We start from the raw sequence: 17,028 nt of genomic DNA on the forward strand, positions 1-17,028 counted from the left end.
CAGCATCCTGTAAAAGGAAAGATTCCCAGAGACCTTTTATTGCTAGAATTTGGGAGGTGTACACAATAAACAATGTTAAGTCAAATGAAGGACATTTCTACCTCCTTTCCCTTTCCTTTTCCCTTTCTCTTTCTTTTCTTTTCATCAGCTGTTTTTGAACAAATGGTATTTTTGCTGAGCACTAAATATTGAATGTCATTAACGTCAACAAAACTGTAGTCAGCAGGGTTCATTTCAGCCATTGGCATCTGCTAACCAGGCCTTATTAAAAAGTTTGGGGGTAACAAAAGGAGTCTAATTTGCACCCCAAATCTGGAATGCTGGCATTCTTAGGAAGATGTAGGATTAACGAGGACTGTGGAGGCAGAGCTGGCAATAGAAAAGGCTTAAGGGAGGAAACAACTATATTAAAGTGGTCTTTGTGACTAGCTAGTTTGCAATTGCTTGACATTGCAAAACATTGAAATCTGGAGTTGGCAGACGTTTCTAATAACTTCTTTAAGATAGCTGTTTTTATTTTGCTCATATGAACATTGTTTTCTTTTTAAGATACTTCTAGAATCAATTACCGAAGTTAGTGAGTGTAGAAATAGGTTTTAGTGCTGGAAAGCATAATCTTTTCTTATGCCAAATCCACTTTTTGGGGGTGAATCCTTTGAAATAAAGACCAAGATGAAACCAAGTTTTCCTCAACCTCATTCTGGGCTATATATGCAAAACATTGAAGGATGAATTGAGACTATAACAAATATATCTACATTTTAAAGCCACAAAATCCAAGCAATTATTTGTTATGTCACGTATTGTATTGTTCATACAATGTGACATGCATTTAAGTACTTCTGAAATATAAGCTAGGATAGCCTTCTCTAATGTGATTCAATCTAGTACTTCTCAACATATGTAACTTCATCTTGATTGGGAATCGTTGTGAGGTTTATTCCAGAAGAATGTGCACTGGGAAAATCTGCTACTGCAGTAATCAGAAATCTTGAGTTTTGGGGTCTTTCCCCAATTTTAAATCAGGAATTTTCTGTGAAGCTGCCTTTGAAAGTCAGAAATACAGCCTGTGTTGTTTTTAAATATGATTAGCTAATCCTTTGGCACTAAAAATTTCAGCTCACCAAGTCTTAGGTCTGACCCAAAGGAAAGAAAAAAGGGTAAAAACATAAAATCCAACAAACTCTTTCACAACAATCCACAACAACACACAGAGCTCTGTCTATTGAAAGGGGACTTGGCAGAGTTCAGTGGTAGCAGAACAAACTCCAAGCCGTACTAAGGGACGTGCTTGGAGTGGACAAAACATGCTAATTGTGTGTGAGAAGGATCTAAAGCTAAACCCAAAATGAAGAGAGAAAGAGAAGCTTTGTCCAGAGTTCTCAGCACTCCGGGTTTCGTACATATCGTCTGCCTTTTTGTAATCTACTATGCAGGTAGGAAACTAGTCTTTTTAAAAACATTTGGGCAAAAGGTATTCGAGTTATGGGTCAAGCAATCACTCCTGTGGAAACAAGGAAGGTTCTCTTGGGATGCTGAATGCCTGGGTGTGAATTGCCCAGCTTCTAGGCAGAGACATCAGAAGGGTCCAAATATGCTGCTCTTTTCCTTCACAGCTCTGTGCTTGAAACAAGATGGCTTTAAATGCATTTCAGTGGCTGTTTTTTTTTAAAATAAGAGTTATTACACTGTTCTTTATAGAAAAGATTGCAGATCTATACATCTCTAAATCTAGGGAATTCTTTGAAGGAATGCATCTTGAATACTGGTTCTGCTCAGGTATGTTTTTAAAACAAGACTTTCAAGCTACGCTGATAATATTTACAGAAAAGGGACTGATAATGGCATAAATAAAAGAATGGATCTTAGCAATATTTAAATTTCCTATGTGTGTATACAGTACAGTATACACCTTGACACTTCAGTGAATTTCGTAGAATTTTCTCTTGAATCAATATGTATATACTTGTATATATATATACTGTGTATACTTGCTTATTTGGACATTTGGTTTAGTGGGATCTAACTCAATTAGGACATTGAGTTCAATGGGAGTTTCGCGTCTGAGCAATTGTACACAGTGTTGCACTGCTGATTTTGTGATTTGCACTTCCTGGATTATGCAACATATTACATTAAGATTAAGTTGCCAAGGAGTGGATAACTATAACATTCCCTACTGTATAGTGAAGATACTTTTTCAGTAGTTTTCCAAGTAGGTCTAGTTAGAATTGATATGTGAAAGATTAACATGGAGATAATAACTATTATGTGATCTATGGCAGACTTTCCTGGTTGGGATCATTCGCTGGAGAAGATGTGAATCTGTACAACTGTAGAATCTGGTAGGTAGGTAGGTAGGTAGATGGATGGATAAATAGATCCTTTAAAGATAATTATGTTACACTGTAACATATTATGTCAATCTATAATTTCGAATGTCACCTATCTTGGACACAGAAAAAACATTGCACCAGATTGTTTAATCCACATTTTCTTCCTTCCATGCTTATGTACCTCTCTATTCTCTCCATTTATGATACTTAGAAAAGGAAACAGCTATTTTTGATTAGTCAATGAATTATATTATTTCAAAAAGTGTCAGTATTCATTAAGCTATCATTTGTTGCATTCACATAACACACAATCACAAACCATGCATTAGGAGCTGCAGTGGAGGAGATATGTTCATGTAGCTTTTTGTACACTAGTCTTCCTGGTTGCCAAGTTAATGCGTAGAATTTGTGGCTTGAAAGTACGAGCTTTGTTTGTTCCTTTGTAGTCATGAACAGGTGTAGTCAGATGGTCTGATTTTTGGGAAAGCATCTGGGCGAAGCAATCAAGCTGGGAAATTTTCAAACAGGTCTCAGGTATGATCACAGCTGAAGAAACAAACAAATTTAGCTCTTTGAAGAGTGAAAGCCACAAATCCTATGCATTAACTTAGGTAAACGAGAAGACCAAATGTGTAACAAGCCATATGAGCATATTTCTTTGCTGCAGTTCCTAACACATGGTTTACAGCTTGTGTTGTGTGAATACAGAAAATGAAGGCTTAATGAATATCGGGACTTTTTGAAATAATAGCTGCATAGGCTGGAGGATCAATTCTATTACATGAGATGTTAAAGAAAAAGAAAATGGCTTCCTTGATTCAAGCTGGATTCCTGATAATTTCATGGACATGTCCATGCCATTTTTTGGGCAGTGATGCTATTGTCTTCTGACCTAGTCCTTTTGACTTTCCAGTGTAGTTGGTAACTCTGGGATTTGCTACTAGTCCCCCATCCTTGTATTAATCAGGCACAACTTTCTTAGCTTTTGTGAAGGCTTAGTCAAGATAAGCTAGATATTGCCATCAGCTATGTAATATATTTCTATTTTAATACAGTAATTATTCCATGCTAGCTAGCTAAGATCAAGAAATCATCACATTCATTTTATGTAGATTAATGTCTTCTTGTAACCTGGGTTGTTAAACTGAATTGCTTGTTTTAATTAATATAATGGGGTATTCCCATCTTTTCTTGGCCATTTTTAAATGGTTTCCTTGTTAGGAATCCAACCTTGTTTTATTTGACCAGCATATGATTTGGGGGAAATGTGCATATGAAATGTGCCCTAAGGAAAATACATGGAAAGGTAACTTGTCTGGATCGTGTATATTCACTACTACAAAACAGTAATATAGATAGGCTAGAATTCTCTAGGGTTGAAGGACATCAACTTGAAAAACCCAGACTTGAAGCTAAGTGGACCTCAACAGTCTAAATGCTCAGAAACCTATATGGGAACTCACACATTCCTAAAATAATAGATATGACTGGGTAAATTTAGCCCACAGGTGTCAAACTTGCCATGTCATGTTGCTATCACATGACATTTTGCGATGTTTTTCTCATTTGCAGACCTGGGGTGGCCGTGGCCTGTGCATGATGCATCTGGCCCGCAGGCTGCCGATTTGATACCCATGCTCTACCCAATGCTTTGTTTTGAACTAGAGCCCCCTTCTCTCTTCAGAAGAGAAAAAAGAACAAAAGAAAATGTAGGCCTTCTAGTCAAAATGGCTTTGTGCAGAGCTAGACCCAAGGTAGCCACCATTTTGATCTGACATGCTCTTAAAATTCCAAATGCATTCATTGGATCAAAAAGATTGTCCATTTCTTCGAGATACACTTCATCTGATTTAGTTAATACTAATTTAGCAAATTTAACACTCTTATATTCCCAACAGTGGCTGCTAAAAGCCACGAGCAGGTGCATTGCTATGAACAAGGCCATTTTGGGTTCTATTGAAGACACGCCAAACCAGAAGCATCCCTATCTGAGGCTGCCTCTGCTTCCTTTGTCTGGCTGGTGATGCTGCCAAGCCTTTCATGTAACTTGATGAATCAGAAATGCTGCTGTTCCTTATACTCCAGCCTTTTAAATTAGAGCCAGGAAGGAGCTAAGTCCCACAACCAAAAGCTTTGTCCTTGGCTCCTGGCAGTCTCGAGTCTGCCCCCAAATGTTGGATTGGATGCCTAGGAGACCAGCACACCCTCCCTGTTTCCAGCAAAGAAGCTCCTTTGCCCAGGATACAAAATGTACTGGAAGTACACAGCTTTCAAAACAGCCAGCTTGAATGACTGCCCAGTGTTTCCAAACGTCTTTCAGCGAACAAACACTCCTGATTCTATTCATAGTGTCCCAACCCTAGAAGAATTCCCTCAAAGGAACATCTAGGGACTAGCTTAGCCCACCTGCAGTGAAGCAGAACCACCCAGTTATTTCGACCTCCCTTCCTCCAGTAGTCTAAACTCGTTTTCTCAACCAGACACCCTCCAGATGGGCTAGGACATCGATTCCCATAACATGCAACCCATGGAGAGCATCTGATTGGGGGAAATTAATGGAAGACAAAGCATAGATTTTGTTTCTTTAGCGGCAAGGCTCTCCAAACTTGGCAAGTTTAAGACTTGTGGACTTCAACTCCCAGAATTCCTGAGCTAACATGACTGGAGGAAGAATTCTGGGAGTTGAAGTCCACAAGCCTCAAAACTGTCAAGTTTGAAGACACCCTGCTTTAGCCAATGGCATCTACAGAGTTCATGGAATCACTGATATACCTATATAAGTTTAAAACATCAGGATGGCTGGATACATGGCTGGATAGATGGCTGGATAGAAAGATAGCTAAACAGACAGACAGACAGATACAGTATCTATCTATCTCTATCTATATCTAGCTAGCTAGCGAGCTAGCTAGCTAGCTAGATACAGAGATAGATGATAGATGATGGCTAGATAGAGACAGGTAGGTAGGTAGGTAGGTAGGTAGGTAGATAGATGATAATTTACCCTCTCTTAGCTGAGACCCCTGAATGCCATTCATCCTTCTCACGAGAGCCTTTCCCTCTGGGGATGATCTGCTTTGAGGTCTTTCCTGTAGGGATGGAGAAGAAATCTGCCACCAAGATCTTGGAGACTGAGATTGGCCATGTCCCAGGCAAAAGCTGCACATCAATTCCACCAGGGTACACTTCTTCTAATTCTAAACACCTGTAGAAAATAGCATTTTCTAGAAAGATGAATCTTGAATGAAAGCATGTCTTAGAATATTCAATGTTTTTTGAATGTGTATAAGAAGTGACTGCCTTTTTAAAAGAATATATAGCAAGAGATGTGTTGAAATAAATTTAGATTGGGAAAGTTACTTTAAAAAAACATGGAACTATTAGGAATGTATGTACAAGATACTTTATACAAGCTGAGGGACAGAATTGAAGATGGTAAGGCAAAGAACAGAGAAAACATGGCCATCACTCAGTCATGGAATGCGATTTAATAAATAAGCTTTAAAATTGGTTCCCCCCCCCCCCATGCACTCACTATTCCTTTCCTTTCTATGATTAAAATCTTATACTTCAAGCTTATAAATATGACCCAACTTTTTCTCTGTTTGAATATATGCCATATGATTTTTAGCTGAATGGCAGGATAAAAAAAAATCTATGAATAAATAATTCAATTGTATTCAAATGAGAAAGAAGAAGGAAGTGTTACCAGGCAGATAGCAGAGCTCTGGCTGGTGTGTCATCTAACACTTCCTAGCAAGAGTAGAAAGACAACTGGCTACACAGGGGAGAGAATCACTACTATCTGAAATTAAAACAGTTTGAGAGTAGTTGATCTTACTTCTGGCTTGGTTATGCACTCACCAATAAGTAAAAAAAAAATGTATTTCTAAAGGTAGAAGGAGCTGTATAGTAAAGTCCTTTTTCCTGTTAGATTTATGGAACTCATGATATAGCCTGATAATCTGTTTTAATGCAGCTGGTAAGAAGCATCATAGCTAACTGATCAGGGCTCTCCACATGCAATAATAAAAAAACAAAATGGTAACCATGCTGCCCATAAAAACAGGTAAGGCTTCAATTACACAATTACATCTTTTTTACCATGCCCAGTGGCCAACTGTGCAGTAATTGATTCAGTCTTTGGGTGGTCTGAATTTTAAGGAAACAGAATAAAATTACCCCCAATAACAAAGTCACACACTTTGCCTCTTTAATGCAATATTATATATTTTCTCCACTGTACATTTCTGTGAGCTCTAGAAACATATAACTTGGGGGCTTTTATAAAAGAACCCTAGTGTTATGTTTGCCATGACTATAAAGTTCAAGCCACACAAGCAGAAATATCAAGGGTGTGCACTCTTCTCTCATTCCTGGTAATAAGGGTCATACAGCTTATTAGAAAAATTAAAATGTTTGTGTAATTTGTAGAATCCCAAGGCTACTGTTGGTTATCAAGGAACATGTGCATAATACTCCTTAAAAGTGCCCATCTCATCCTTAGTACTTATCGTATATTAATTATAATGTGATCAAAGCTGCCCTTGATCCATATTCTATGTGTGACCACTCTATTGTTGTGATGCTCGTTCTCCTTGTGGCATTTCTTGGTGAAAGAGACCAATGATTCATTATAAGCTGTTAGTTTTGGACTAATAAATAGTAGTTTGAACCTTCTCTGGCCTGTTCATTTCCTTTGTATTATTTTGATCTGTCAATCTTCCATAACCAGGTAAGGAGCACGATGGCTCGAGTGGTTGGAACGCTGGGCAGGAAGTTAGCAAGCCCACGTTCGAGACCCATGAGCTGCTGTGGGGCAGGGTTGAGCCCTCGTCCTACACTCCAGCTCCTCCAAGGATATGAAAAGACCCCCCAAGTGGGCATCCCCAGAGCAACAATGATGTCACCAGCTAATCCTTTCAACCCAGAACTCCCTTGTGTTTCTGCAATAGAAATAAATAAGTAACCAGGTAAAGCAAAGGTATAGACCTCTCTTCATGTGAAGAAGGATAAATCTCTCTTTGAGGGCCTTTTGAAATAGGTATTGTTACATACCAATACATTGTCTATTGTTGGATATTTATATTCCAGTGGTGGAACATGACTATAAGGGCAATGTTTGCTGAAGTTACATACAAACGTGACAAGATATATGAATGACCATAAGATTAAGAAAATAAATATTTAAAAGCCAATGTTGAGAGTGTGAGAAAGTGTGTGGAAAAGTGTACATATCAGTGAGTAATTAAAAGCTAAAGATGTCCTTGAGCTGAGCTGAACTCTGGTGATGAGTTCATCCATTTTTTTTTGGAGAGAGAGAATAGAAATGGCTTGGTATATTTTTAAACTTCCCAATGTGGCACCTAGCTGTCCTTAGCTGATCTCAAAAAGTTATCCAGGATGAAGCCTAGTCGTTGAAAGTCCTACCTTTAGAGGGAATCCCAGAATGATTTTTTCTTCCTCTAAGAAAAGCCCAAATAGATTGGAATAAAAGAAAAGCAGCATGAATAAGAGGACACTGCTTTGATTTGTTTTTCCTCCACTGTTTGACATTATTTGTTCTCATCCCAATTGTTTTGTTCCTGTGCTTCTACCAAATCTGTGCCCCTTCCACATGGGTGCTTTTTCAGAAAGGAAAAAGGAGATCTCCTCAGAAACTTCTCATGATGCAACAAGGAAGTCAATTTAAATCAGAAAAGTGGGTTTCCGCACATTTTTTTTAAACCATGTGGTTCTTGAGCATAGGATTTCCTTCTGTTTGCCCTGAACTGACAATGTGATGACTCAAAGGGGCGTGGCATAAAAGCAACTAAGGTACAAAAATAGGTAAAGTCCCTTTAATACATCCAACTTGGCCCCCAATGTCCAGTTATCCTTGGCTGGAGAAAAATCTCTCCCAAGAACAGTTTTGAAAGGGAAGAAATTCCGTCTGAACCCAAAGTACATATAGATTATAAATAAAAACCAACACAAACCACGCTGCAGCAATTAACGAGACAGGGCAGGATGAGGAATTGAAGACTTCAAAAGATAACAAAACACACACACAGTTGGGAGGATGCCAGAACTCAGATAAGACTTGACAAACCAAAATAATTCACGCTTTGCTTCCAGCAAGGAGCTGTGCGCAAACACCCTCTTTATCCTGTTTTCCCAGCTGCAGTTAATTAAGGGAATGGGAGCCTTTTTCTCCTCTGTAACCCAGGTTTCTCCCCTATCTGCTCCTCCCTGCATGTCCTAGGATGAAGAGGGGACGGGCCTGGGTCTTCCTCTGAATGCCCACCCTGACTGTGCCCTTCCCCAGGTTCCTCCACAACCACCGGAGCCACACTCCCACTTCCTGTCAGCTGTTCCACCTCTCCCTCGGAATCAGATTCCAACAGGAGCATGACAGACAATGAGAGATAAAACAATAGAAGTTTGGGTATTGATAGATCGGGTGATCTTGGGATTCATTTAGTCCTTTCCATGCTACATACATAGTTCCTAGTTTAGGACTTGATGGTTCCCCCAAATGATCCATATTTTTATCTGCTACATACAGGTAGTCCTCGACTTACAACAGTTCATTTAATGACCGTTTGAAGTTACAGCAGCACTGAAAAAAGTGATTTATGACCAGTTTTCACACTTACGATTCTTGCAGCATCCCCATGGTCATTTGATTTACATTCGGATGTTTGACAACTGGTTCATATTTATGATGGTTGCAGTGTCCCTGGGATCATGTGATCTTCTTTTGAGACCTTCTGACAAGCAGTCAATGGGGAAGCCAGATTCACTTAACAATTAGGTTACTAACTTAACAAATGCAATGATTCACTTAACAACTGTGGCAAGAAAAGTCATAAAGTGGGGCAAATTCACTTACCAATTTTTTCACTTAGCAACATAAATTTTGGGCTCAGTTGTGCTCATAACTCGAGGACTACCCATTAGGCAGCTGAAATGTTCAAAAAATGACACATGACATGAAATGTGTTTTCCATTTCAACCATGTGTTCAGATGCATCCTGGTTTCTTGACTCTCCCTCCATTGTAGGGATATGCAGGTAGCCATTGAATTACAACCACAATGAAGCCCAACATTTCTGTTAAGTGAAACAATTGTTAAGTGAATTTTGACCCATTTTGCCACCTTTCTTGCTATAGTTGTTAAGTGAATCACTGTGATTGTTAAATTAGTAACATGGTTTTTAAGGGATTCTGGCCTCCCCATTGACTTTGCTGGCCAGAAGGTCACAAAAAGTGGCCACATGACCCTGGGACACAGCAGTGGTCATAAATATGAGTCAGTGGCCAAGCACCTGCATTTTGATCACATCACCATGAGGACACTGCAATGATTGTAAGTGTGAAAAATGGTCGTAAGTCACTTTTTTCAGTGCCATTGTAACTTCAAATGGTCACTAAATGAACTGTTGTAAATCAAGGACTACCTGTATCCCGCATTCCTGATTCTATCTATAGAAACAGAGTCATAGGAATCAATCCTTCTGAAACCTCAGGATATTTATACCAAACAACGTTGGACTGAAGAGCTGACTTTAAATAATAGAATCGCTCTACTCCCATTCTTCTCCTGTAACATTAAAACATGAGAAACCAGACAAGTTTTGCCTAATATAAAAATTTTTAGGGCAGCCTTTCCAGTCATGCAGTACTCAGGCAAATCAGAATTGACGCTTGTCATGGTTTCTTGTACTTTCAATTAAATGTTTCCTCCTTTTCACCTCCACTTTTAACTTCTTCAGTTTAGTGTTTGTAGTGAAGTGTTTCCTTAATATATTTGTATATGTGTGGTATCAAGTAAATGGGATCAACTTCAGAGTCACCTCTTACATTTCAGATGATATCAGCAGAAGCCTGGTGAGATCCACCTTCTAAAAAGAGATTCAGCAAGTGGTGGGGATGGAGAATAGAGTTCACAAACAGTTCTTAATTTAGTTCATTCACCCACCGCTGACTTTTCCTGCAAGGCACATCAAGTATAATCCAGCTCAATCTTTACCAAAACCTATTGAGATGAATAGAATAGAATATATTTCTTTATTGGCTAAGTGTGATTGGACACACAAGGAATTTGTCTTGGTGTAAATGCTCTTAGTGTACATAAAAAGAAAAGATACATCAATGGATTAAACACCCAGATTAAGAGGAAACAAATATTAACCAAATTAACTAAACAAAATGTTGATATTATATGCCTACAGGAGGTACATATCCAAAAACAGCATTAAAAATATCTAGAATATCCCAAGTTGGGTGTATTATTTACAGCATTGGCAGATCAAAAGAAAAGGGGGGTAGCAATTTACGTAAAAAAAGAAATAAATGCAAAAAAAAATCTATGCAGATGAACAAGGCAGAATTTTAATTATAAATTAATTTACATCAAAAACAATTACTATTAGTGTGGGGTATATGCCCCTAATGATAACCAGAAGAAGTTTTATAAGGGACTGTATGATAAAATAATTAGTGTAGGTGAAGAAAATATTTGCTTGATAGGGGATTTTAATGCCATTGTTGATGTTAAAAAAGACCATATTAGTATGGAAGGGACTAGGAAGAAAAAAAAGAGAATTCTACCAAAATTTTTTTTTGATTTAACACATGAGACCAATTTGGAAGATATATAGAGGAAGAGGAATCCAAATGAGAAGAAATGTACGTTTTATTCTAGTCCACAAAAATCTTGATCCAGAATCGATATGGTATGGGTTAATGGGGCAATCGAGAAAGACATTAGTGAAGTAGAGGTAATGCCTAATATATGGGATGACCATAGCCCGGTTAAAATTACATGGAAAGGACATAGTAAAAGGAAAAGGAGATGGATATTAAATTCACAAATAACAAAGGAAAAAGAATATATCTCAAGAATTAAAAATGAGTTAGAAACATTCTTTAAGGTTAATCTAAAACAGCATACTAGTTTACAAAATTTATGGGACACTACAAAGGCTTTTGTGAGAGGCATATCAATAGCCTATATAGCTAAGAAAAATAAAGAAAAATGGAAGAAACAGAATGAATTACAAGAAAGGATTAAAACATTTGAATATGAGGTCCAAAAAGACCCCCAAAATATGGAAGTTAAGAAAGAAATAGGGATGATTAGACATGAACTAAATTTGATAGATATTGAAGAAAATGCACGTAACTTAATAACTCTTAAACATAATTTCTTTGAATCAGCAAATAAACCAGGAAGGTGGTTATCCCATAAATTAAAAATAGAGAAAGAGAAAAGTCTAATTCAGCAACTCAAGGATGAGGAAGGGATAGTGTATTATCAGATGGAGGAGAAAAAGAGAATTGCGCAAAGGTATTTTGGCGAGCTTTATAAGCAAGAAGATGTTAGGGAAGAAAACATTAGATACTACTTGGAGGGAAACGATCTGAGCCCAATCTCAGAAGAAAACAGAGAAGTACTTAATAAAAAAATAACATTAACAGAGTTACAAAAGGTGATACAAAAACAAAAAAATAATAAAACACCAGGCCTGGATAGTCTACCAGGCGAACTATATAAAAACCAATATTACTGGAACTATATAATGAGGCATTAACGCAAGCTAGACTTCTGAGGTCCTGGTCCAAGGCATACATCTCCTTAATTGCAAAAGATGGCACTGATCAACGGATTTTAAGATATTTATGACAATATTAGCAGAAAGAATGAAACCAATTTTGAGTGAACTTATACATACAGACCAGAATGGTTTCCTGCCAAATAGACAAATTAAAAACAATATTAGGACAGTACTAAATTCGATTGAATACTATGAAGCTCACCCAGAAAAATAGGCAGCTTTAATTTTTTTTAGATGCACAAAAAGCATTCGACAATATCAATTGGAAATTCATGCTATATCAAATTAAAAAGATGAACTTTGGCACTAATATAGAAAAAACACTACAAGAAATATACTCAAATCAAAAAGCAAGTGTGTTATTAAATAGAGATCGTACCAAAGATTTTGAAATTACAAAAGGAGTGAGACAAGGGTATCCATTATTGCCTCTGTTATTTATCTTGTCTTTAGAAGTGTTGCTAGCTGCAACCAGACAAAACCCAGATATTTATGGAATTAAGATTAGAAATGAGGAATATAAAGTTCAGGCATTTGCCGATGATTTGGTATTTATAGTGGAAGATCCAAAGAATTCGGGACCAATATTGTTGCAATAAATAGAAAAATTTGGGGAAGCAGCAGGATTTAAAATAAATAAAAATAAAACTAAGATGATAGTCAAAAACTGTACAACAAAACAGACAGTAGAATTAGAAAACAATGGGACTGCAAATAGTAAAAAAGATGAAATACCTGGGAATTTGGATATCACCAGATGTTCATCATTAAAAGAGGACAATTATGTTAAACTGATTAAGCAAATCAGAAAAGAATTGGAATTATGGGCCAAATTGAAATTGTCTATATTAGGAAGAATAGCAACACTGAAAATGAATACTTTACCAAAACTAATATATCTATTCCAAATGATTCCAATTAAATTAGGGAAATATTTTTTTATAGAACTAAATAAAATGACATCCAAGTTTGTCTGGTTGGGCAAGCAGCCACGTATTAAAATGAAACCATTACAAGATAATAGGAGCAGAGGTGGTCTCGGACTACCAGAATGGGAGCTTTATTACCAGGTAGCGGTGTTGAATTGGATTAAGGATTGGATTAAATTAAGAGACAAGAGAATCTTAGCATTAGAAGGACATGACCTCTTGGTAGTTTGGCATGCATTTTTATGGAAAATAAAAGTAATATACATACCTATTTCAATCAACACCTAATAAGAGACTCATTGATTACAATTTGGAAAAAAAATCAAAGGTAGACACTATACAGAAATCCCATGATGGCTGTCAACCATGGAAGCCATAATACATCCAAATAGATTAGAAAATGGTAAGCTATGAAGAACTATTAGATAGTCAAGGGAAATTAAAGTCAAACCAAGAACTGAAGGAAAATGGAATTATAATCGATTGGTGGCCATATTTGCAAATTCAAAATAAATATAAAAAAGACTCAAAAGATTTTGGATTTGACAAAGGGCAGAACTAACTAGGTAAAATATTAATGGAACCGGAACAAAAACTTATAACTAAAATATATAAATATTTATTAGATTTTAAAATGGAAGAGGAAATAGTCAAAAGTACAATGATTGCATGGGCACAGAATTTTGGATACACTATAGAATTAGAGGAATGGGAGAAAATATGGAATATAAACTATAAATTAACGGTATCCACAGCATACAAAGAAAACATATATAAAACGTTTTATAGATGGTATTTAGCCCCAGCAAGATTGGCAAAACTCTACCCCAACATGAGTCCTAAATGTTGGAAGTGCAAAAAAGTTGATGGTACATTTTATCACATGTGGTGGATGTGCCCCAGGCCAGGACATACTGGATTCAAATTAAAAATTGGTTAAAAGAGATCACTGGCTATCAGATTGAGCTCAGACCAGAATCCTTCCCATTAGGAATCATTAAAGAAAGACTACCAAAAGAAGTAAAATACCTAGTGTTACATATTATAACAGCCGCCAGAATAGTCTTTGCATGGGTATGGAAAACACCAAATACTCCCAATGAAGAACTAATAATACACAAAAAACCAGAAAGTGCTGAGATGAATATGCTAACAATGAAATTGAAAGAAAAAGACAACTCTGAATTCTTTACAATTTGGAACAATTGGTATAAATGGCTAACAAACAGAACCAAGAAGTGAGACAAAAATGTTAATTGAAACAACCCTTAAGAAAGTAAAATAAAATTTTGTAAACTATATAAAGATATAAGAATAGTAATTATAGCTAAAGATATTATTTAATAGTAGATAAATGCAATATAATGTATTATATTTAAACCAAAATCTTGTATAGATGCCAAGAACGTTGTTGATATCATGATGTTTTACGATGTAAAAAAAAAAAGAAAATTAATAAAAATATATTTTAAAAAAAGAAAAGATACATTCATCAAGAGTCAAGAATCATAAGGTACAACACTTAATGATGGTCATAGGGTACAATAAGCAATCAAATCATACTAGGAAACAGTCAATATAAATCGTTAGAATACAAGCGACAAAGTTACAGTCTTACAGTCACAAGTGGGAGGGGATGGGCGATAAGGAGTGATGAGAAGATTAATAGTAACAGTAGTGCAGACTTTGTAAATAGTTGGACTGTGTTGAGGGAATTATTTGTTTAGCAGAATGATGGCATTTGGGAAAAACTGTCATTGTGTCTAGTTGTTCTGGTGTGCAGTGCTCTATAGCGTCGTTTTGAGGGTAGAAATTTAAACAATTTATGTCTGGGATGTGGCGGGGTCTGTAAATATTTTCACAATGAGACCTTCAGAAAAGCATGTATACGATTTGGTATTTCCAAACAACATGGAAAAGTTCAAGGCATATAGAACTTTTTGGGGTGCTGGATGAAAAACCTCTGAGCAAATAACTTCTTTTGCCTGTCTTTTTGTCATACTTGTCCATCTGTTTGCTATCGTTCTGACACTAGCTTTAATGTCAGTGATCTCATTCTTGTATACAAAAGCACCCTTCTGAGCCAAGACTGTGACACTGTCCCCGCATTTCACAGTCTCGCTCTTCTGGGTGCTAAGGAAAGGAAAGGTCAACCATGTTATATCTCTGACTCTCTTTAGATTCTATCAATCCCCGAAGCTAAGAAGGCGAGTTCTGGCAAGTGTCTGAACAGGGTTTAAATTATGTTACATTTAGGCACAGTGAATTAATTGTTTGTGCAGCACCCATCAGCACAATCTAGCATTCAGCCCTTCGGGCTCTTTGCGGCAGGATCTCATTAAGGCATCTGCTAGGGAGTTGTAGAAACCCCTGTTAATTAGTCAGTTATGTTACCAGCCCTGGAATGAAACGTATAGTCTATAATTAAACAAGCATGCTGTGATGAACGCATCATGCAATGCCAACTGTATCCTATGGCATTCATTAGTGTTTACACTCAAGCGTGCACATGACTGCAACCTAAACCTTTATTTTCTACTGAATTTAATTAATTATCCAGTGACTTGGTAGATTTCATCCTTGCTCTTTTTCTCCTTTGCATTAATAACACAGGTCCTTAAGCCCCATCTGGTCATGTTCACACAACAAAAGCTCTATTTGTCCAATAGTGGTCTCAGTAAGCTTCTAGTTAAATCAGTGCTATGATTTTTAAATGAAATATGAACAATGTGGTACTCCAGTTTTATGTTAGGATATACACTAAGATCAAAAGGTATTGAACAGCAGTGCATTGGGCTCTCACAACTCAGCCCTCTTTTCCCAGTGAGTTGCCTTCTGGGTATGTTGGACTGCATTCAGCGTGGTCTTTCTAATTGGGGAGCTCTTGATTATAATCTTGTCAGTTCTGGATATTGTCTTGACTAGCAAGTATTAGGGACTTCAAATAATACATGAAAGCATGTATTAGTGTCTTCAAATGAGTCAGCTATAGCAATAACACTTGGATGTATATGCCGCCCCATAGTGCTTTATAGCACTCTCTGAGTGGTTTACAGAGTCAGCCTCTTGCCCCCAACAATCTGGGTCCTCACTTTACTGACTTTGGAAGGATGGAAGGCTGAGTCAACCTTGAGCCATTCAGGATTGAACTCCAGATTGTGGGCAGGGTTTGCCAGCAATACTGCATCCTAACCACTGCATCACCAGGGCTCTTTTTGAATATCAGTTATATTTTTATTTCTTTTCCCCCGTTAGAGCTGATAGATGGAGTCAATATCACCAGTCCGGTATTACTGATTCATGGTACAGTCGGGAAGCCTGCCCTGCTCTCTGTGAAATACACCAGCACAAGCCATGACAAGCCTGTCATCAAATGGCAAGTGAAACGCAACAAGGCGGCGACAGTGGTGCAGTCCATCGGCACAGGGATCATTGGGAACCTGCGCCCAGAATATAGAGATCGGATAAAAATCTTCGAGAATGGCTCTCTACTGATCCACGAGTTGCAGTTATCTGATGAAGGGACCTACGAGGTGGAAATCTCCATCACGGATGACACTTTTACAGGCGAGATGAACATTAACCTTACAGTGGATGGTAGGTTGGTCTTAGAAAAACTAGATTTATTGATTTATAGATTTTTATTTAAATTACATACATCCTGACTTAATATTCCTTGGCCCAAACAACACATCAATTTATTTATTTGATTCTTATCATGCTTTTATTACTTAATAGGTAACTTAAGGTGATGAACATACCTAATATTCCTTCCTCCTTCTCTTTTCCCAACAACAATCCTGTGAGTGGGTTGGGCTTAGAGTCTAGGTAAACTGATGATGTTACCTACTTGGGTAATGAAATGTCTGAAAGAAAACAACCAAGCTCAAAAACCATCAAGGACCCCTGATTTCACACCTGAGCTAGAAATCTCCTTTTTTTGAGAGAGAATGACTAGCCCAGAGACAAGATCAAAGTGGCAGGTAGTCAATCAAGTAATCAGTTCCTAAGCCATGTATGGCTTTATAGGTAACACCTGCAGCTTGAATCATAACCACAAGCAAACTGGCAATTGGTGCAGCTTGCGAAGTGGAGGTGCTACATGGGCTTATTGAGATGTTGTACAGGTGAAACTCAAAAAATTAGAATATTGTGCAAAAG

The 17,028-nt window shown here is 37.3% G+C and overlaps 1 protein-coding gene across 1 annotated transcript in view; it reads left to right on the plus strand.

Moving 5' to 3' along the window:
- Positions 1-1,246: 1,246 nt before the first annotated feature.
- The window catches only part of HEPACAM (hepatic and glial cell adhesion molecule), a 28,281-nt gene continuing 12,499 nt past the window's right edge, over positions 1,247-17,028 (plus strand). The window contains exons 1-2 of the mRNA XM_026718053.2: positions 1,247-1,436; positions 16,123-16,464. Of these exons, the coding sequence (XP_026573838.1) occupies positions 1,349-1,436; positions 16,123-16,464 (430 nt within the window). The 5' untranslated portion in view covers positions 1,247-1,348. The remainder of the gene's footprint in view (positions 1,437-16,122; positions 16,465-17,028) is intronic.

The sequence above is a fragment of the Pseudonaja textilis genome, chromosome 9 (assembly GCF_049901715.1).
Source record: "Pseudonaja textilis isolate UNSWEBS1 chromosome 9, rPseTex1.2, whole genome shotgun sequence".
Lineage (NCBI taxonomy): Eukaryota > Metazoa > Chordata > Lepidosauria > Squamata > Elapidae > Pseudonaja > Pseudonaja textilis.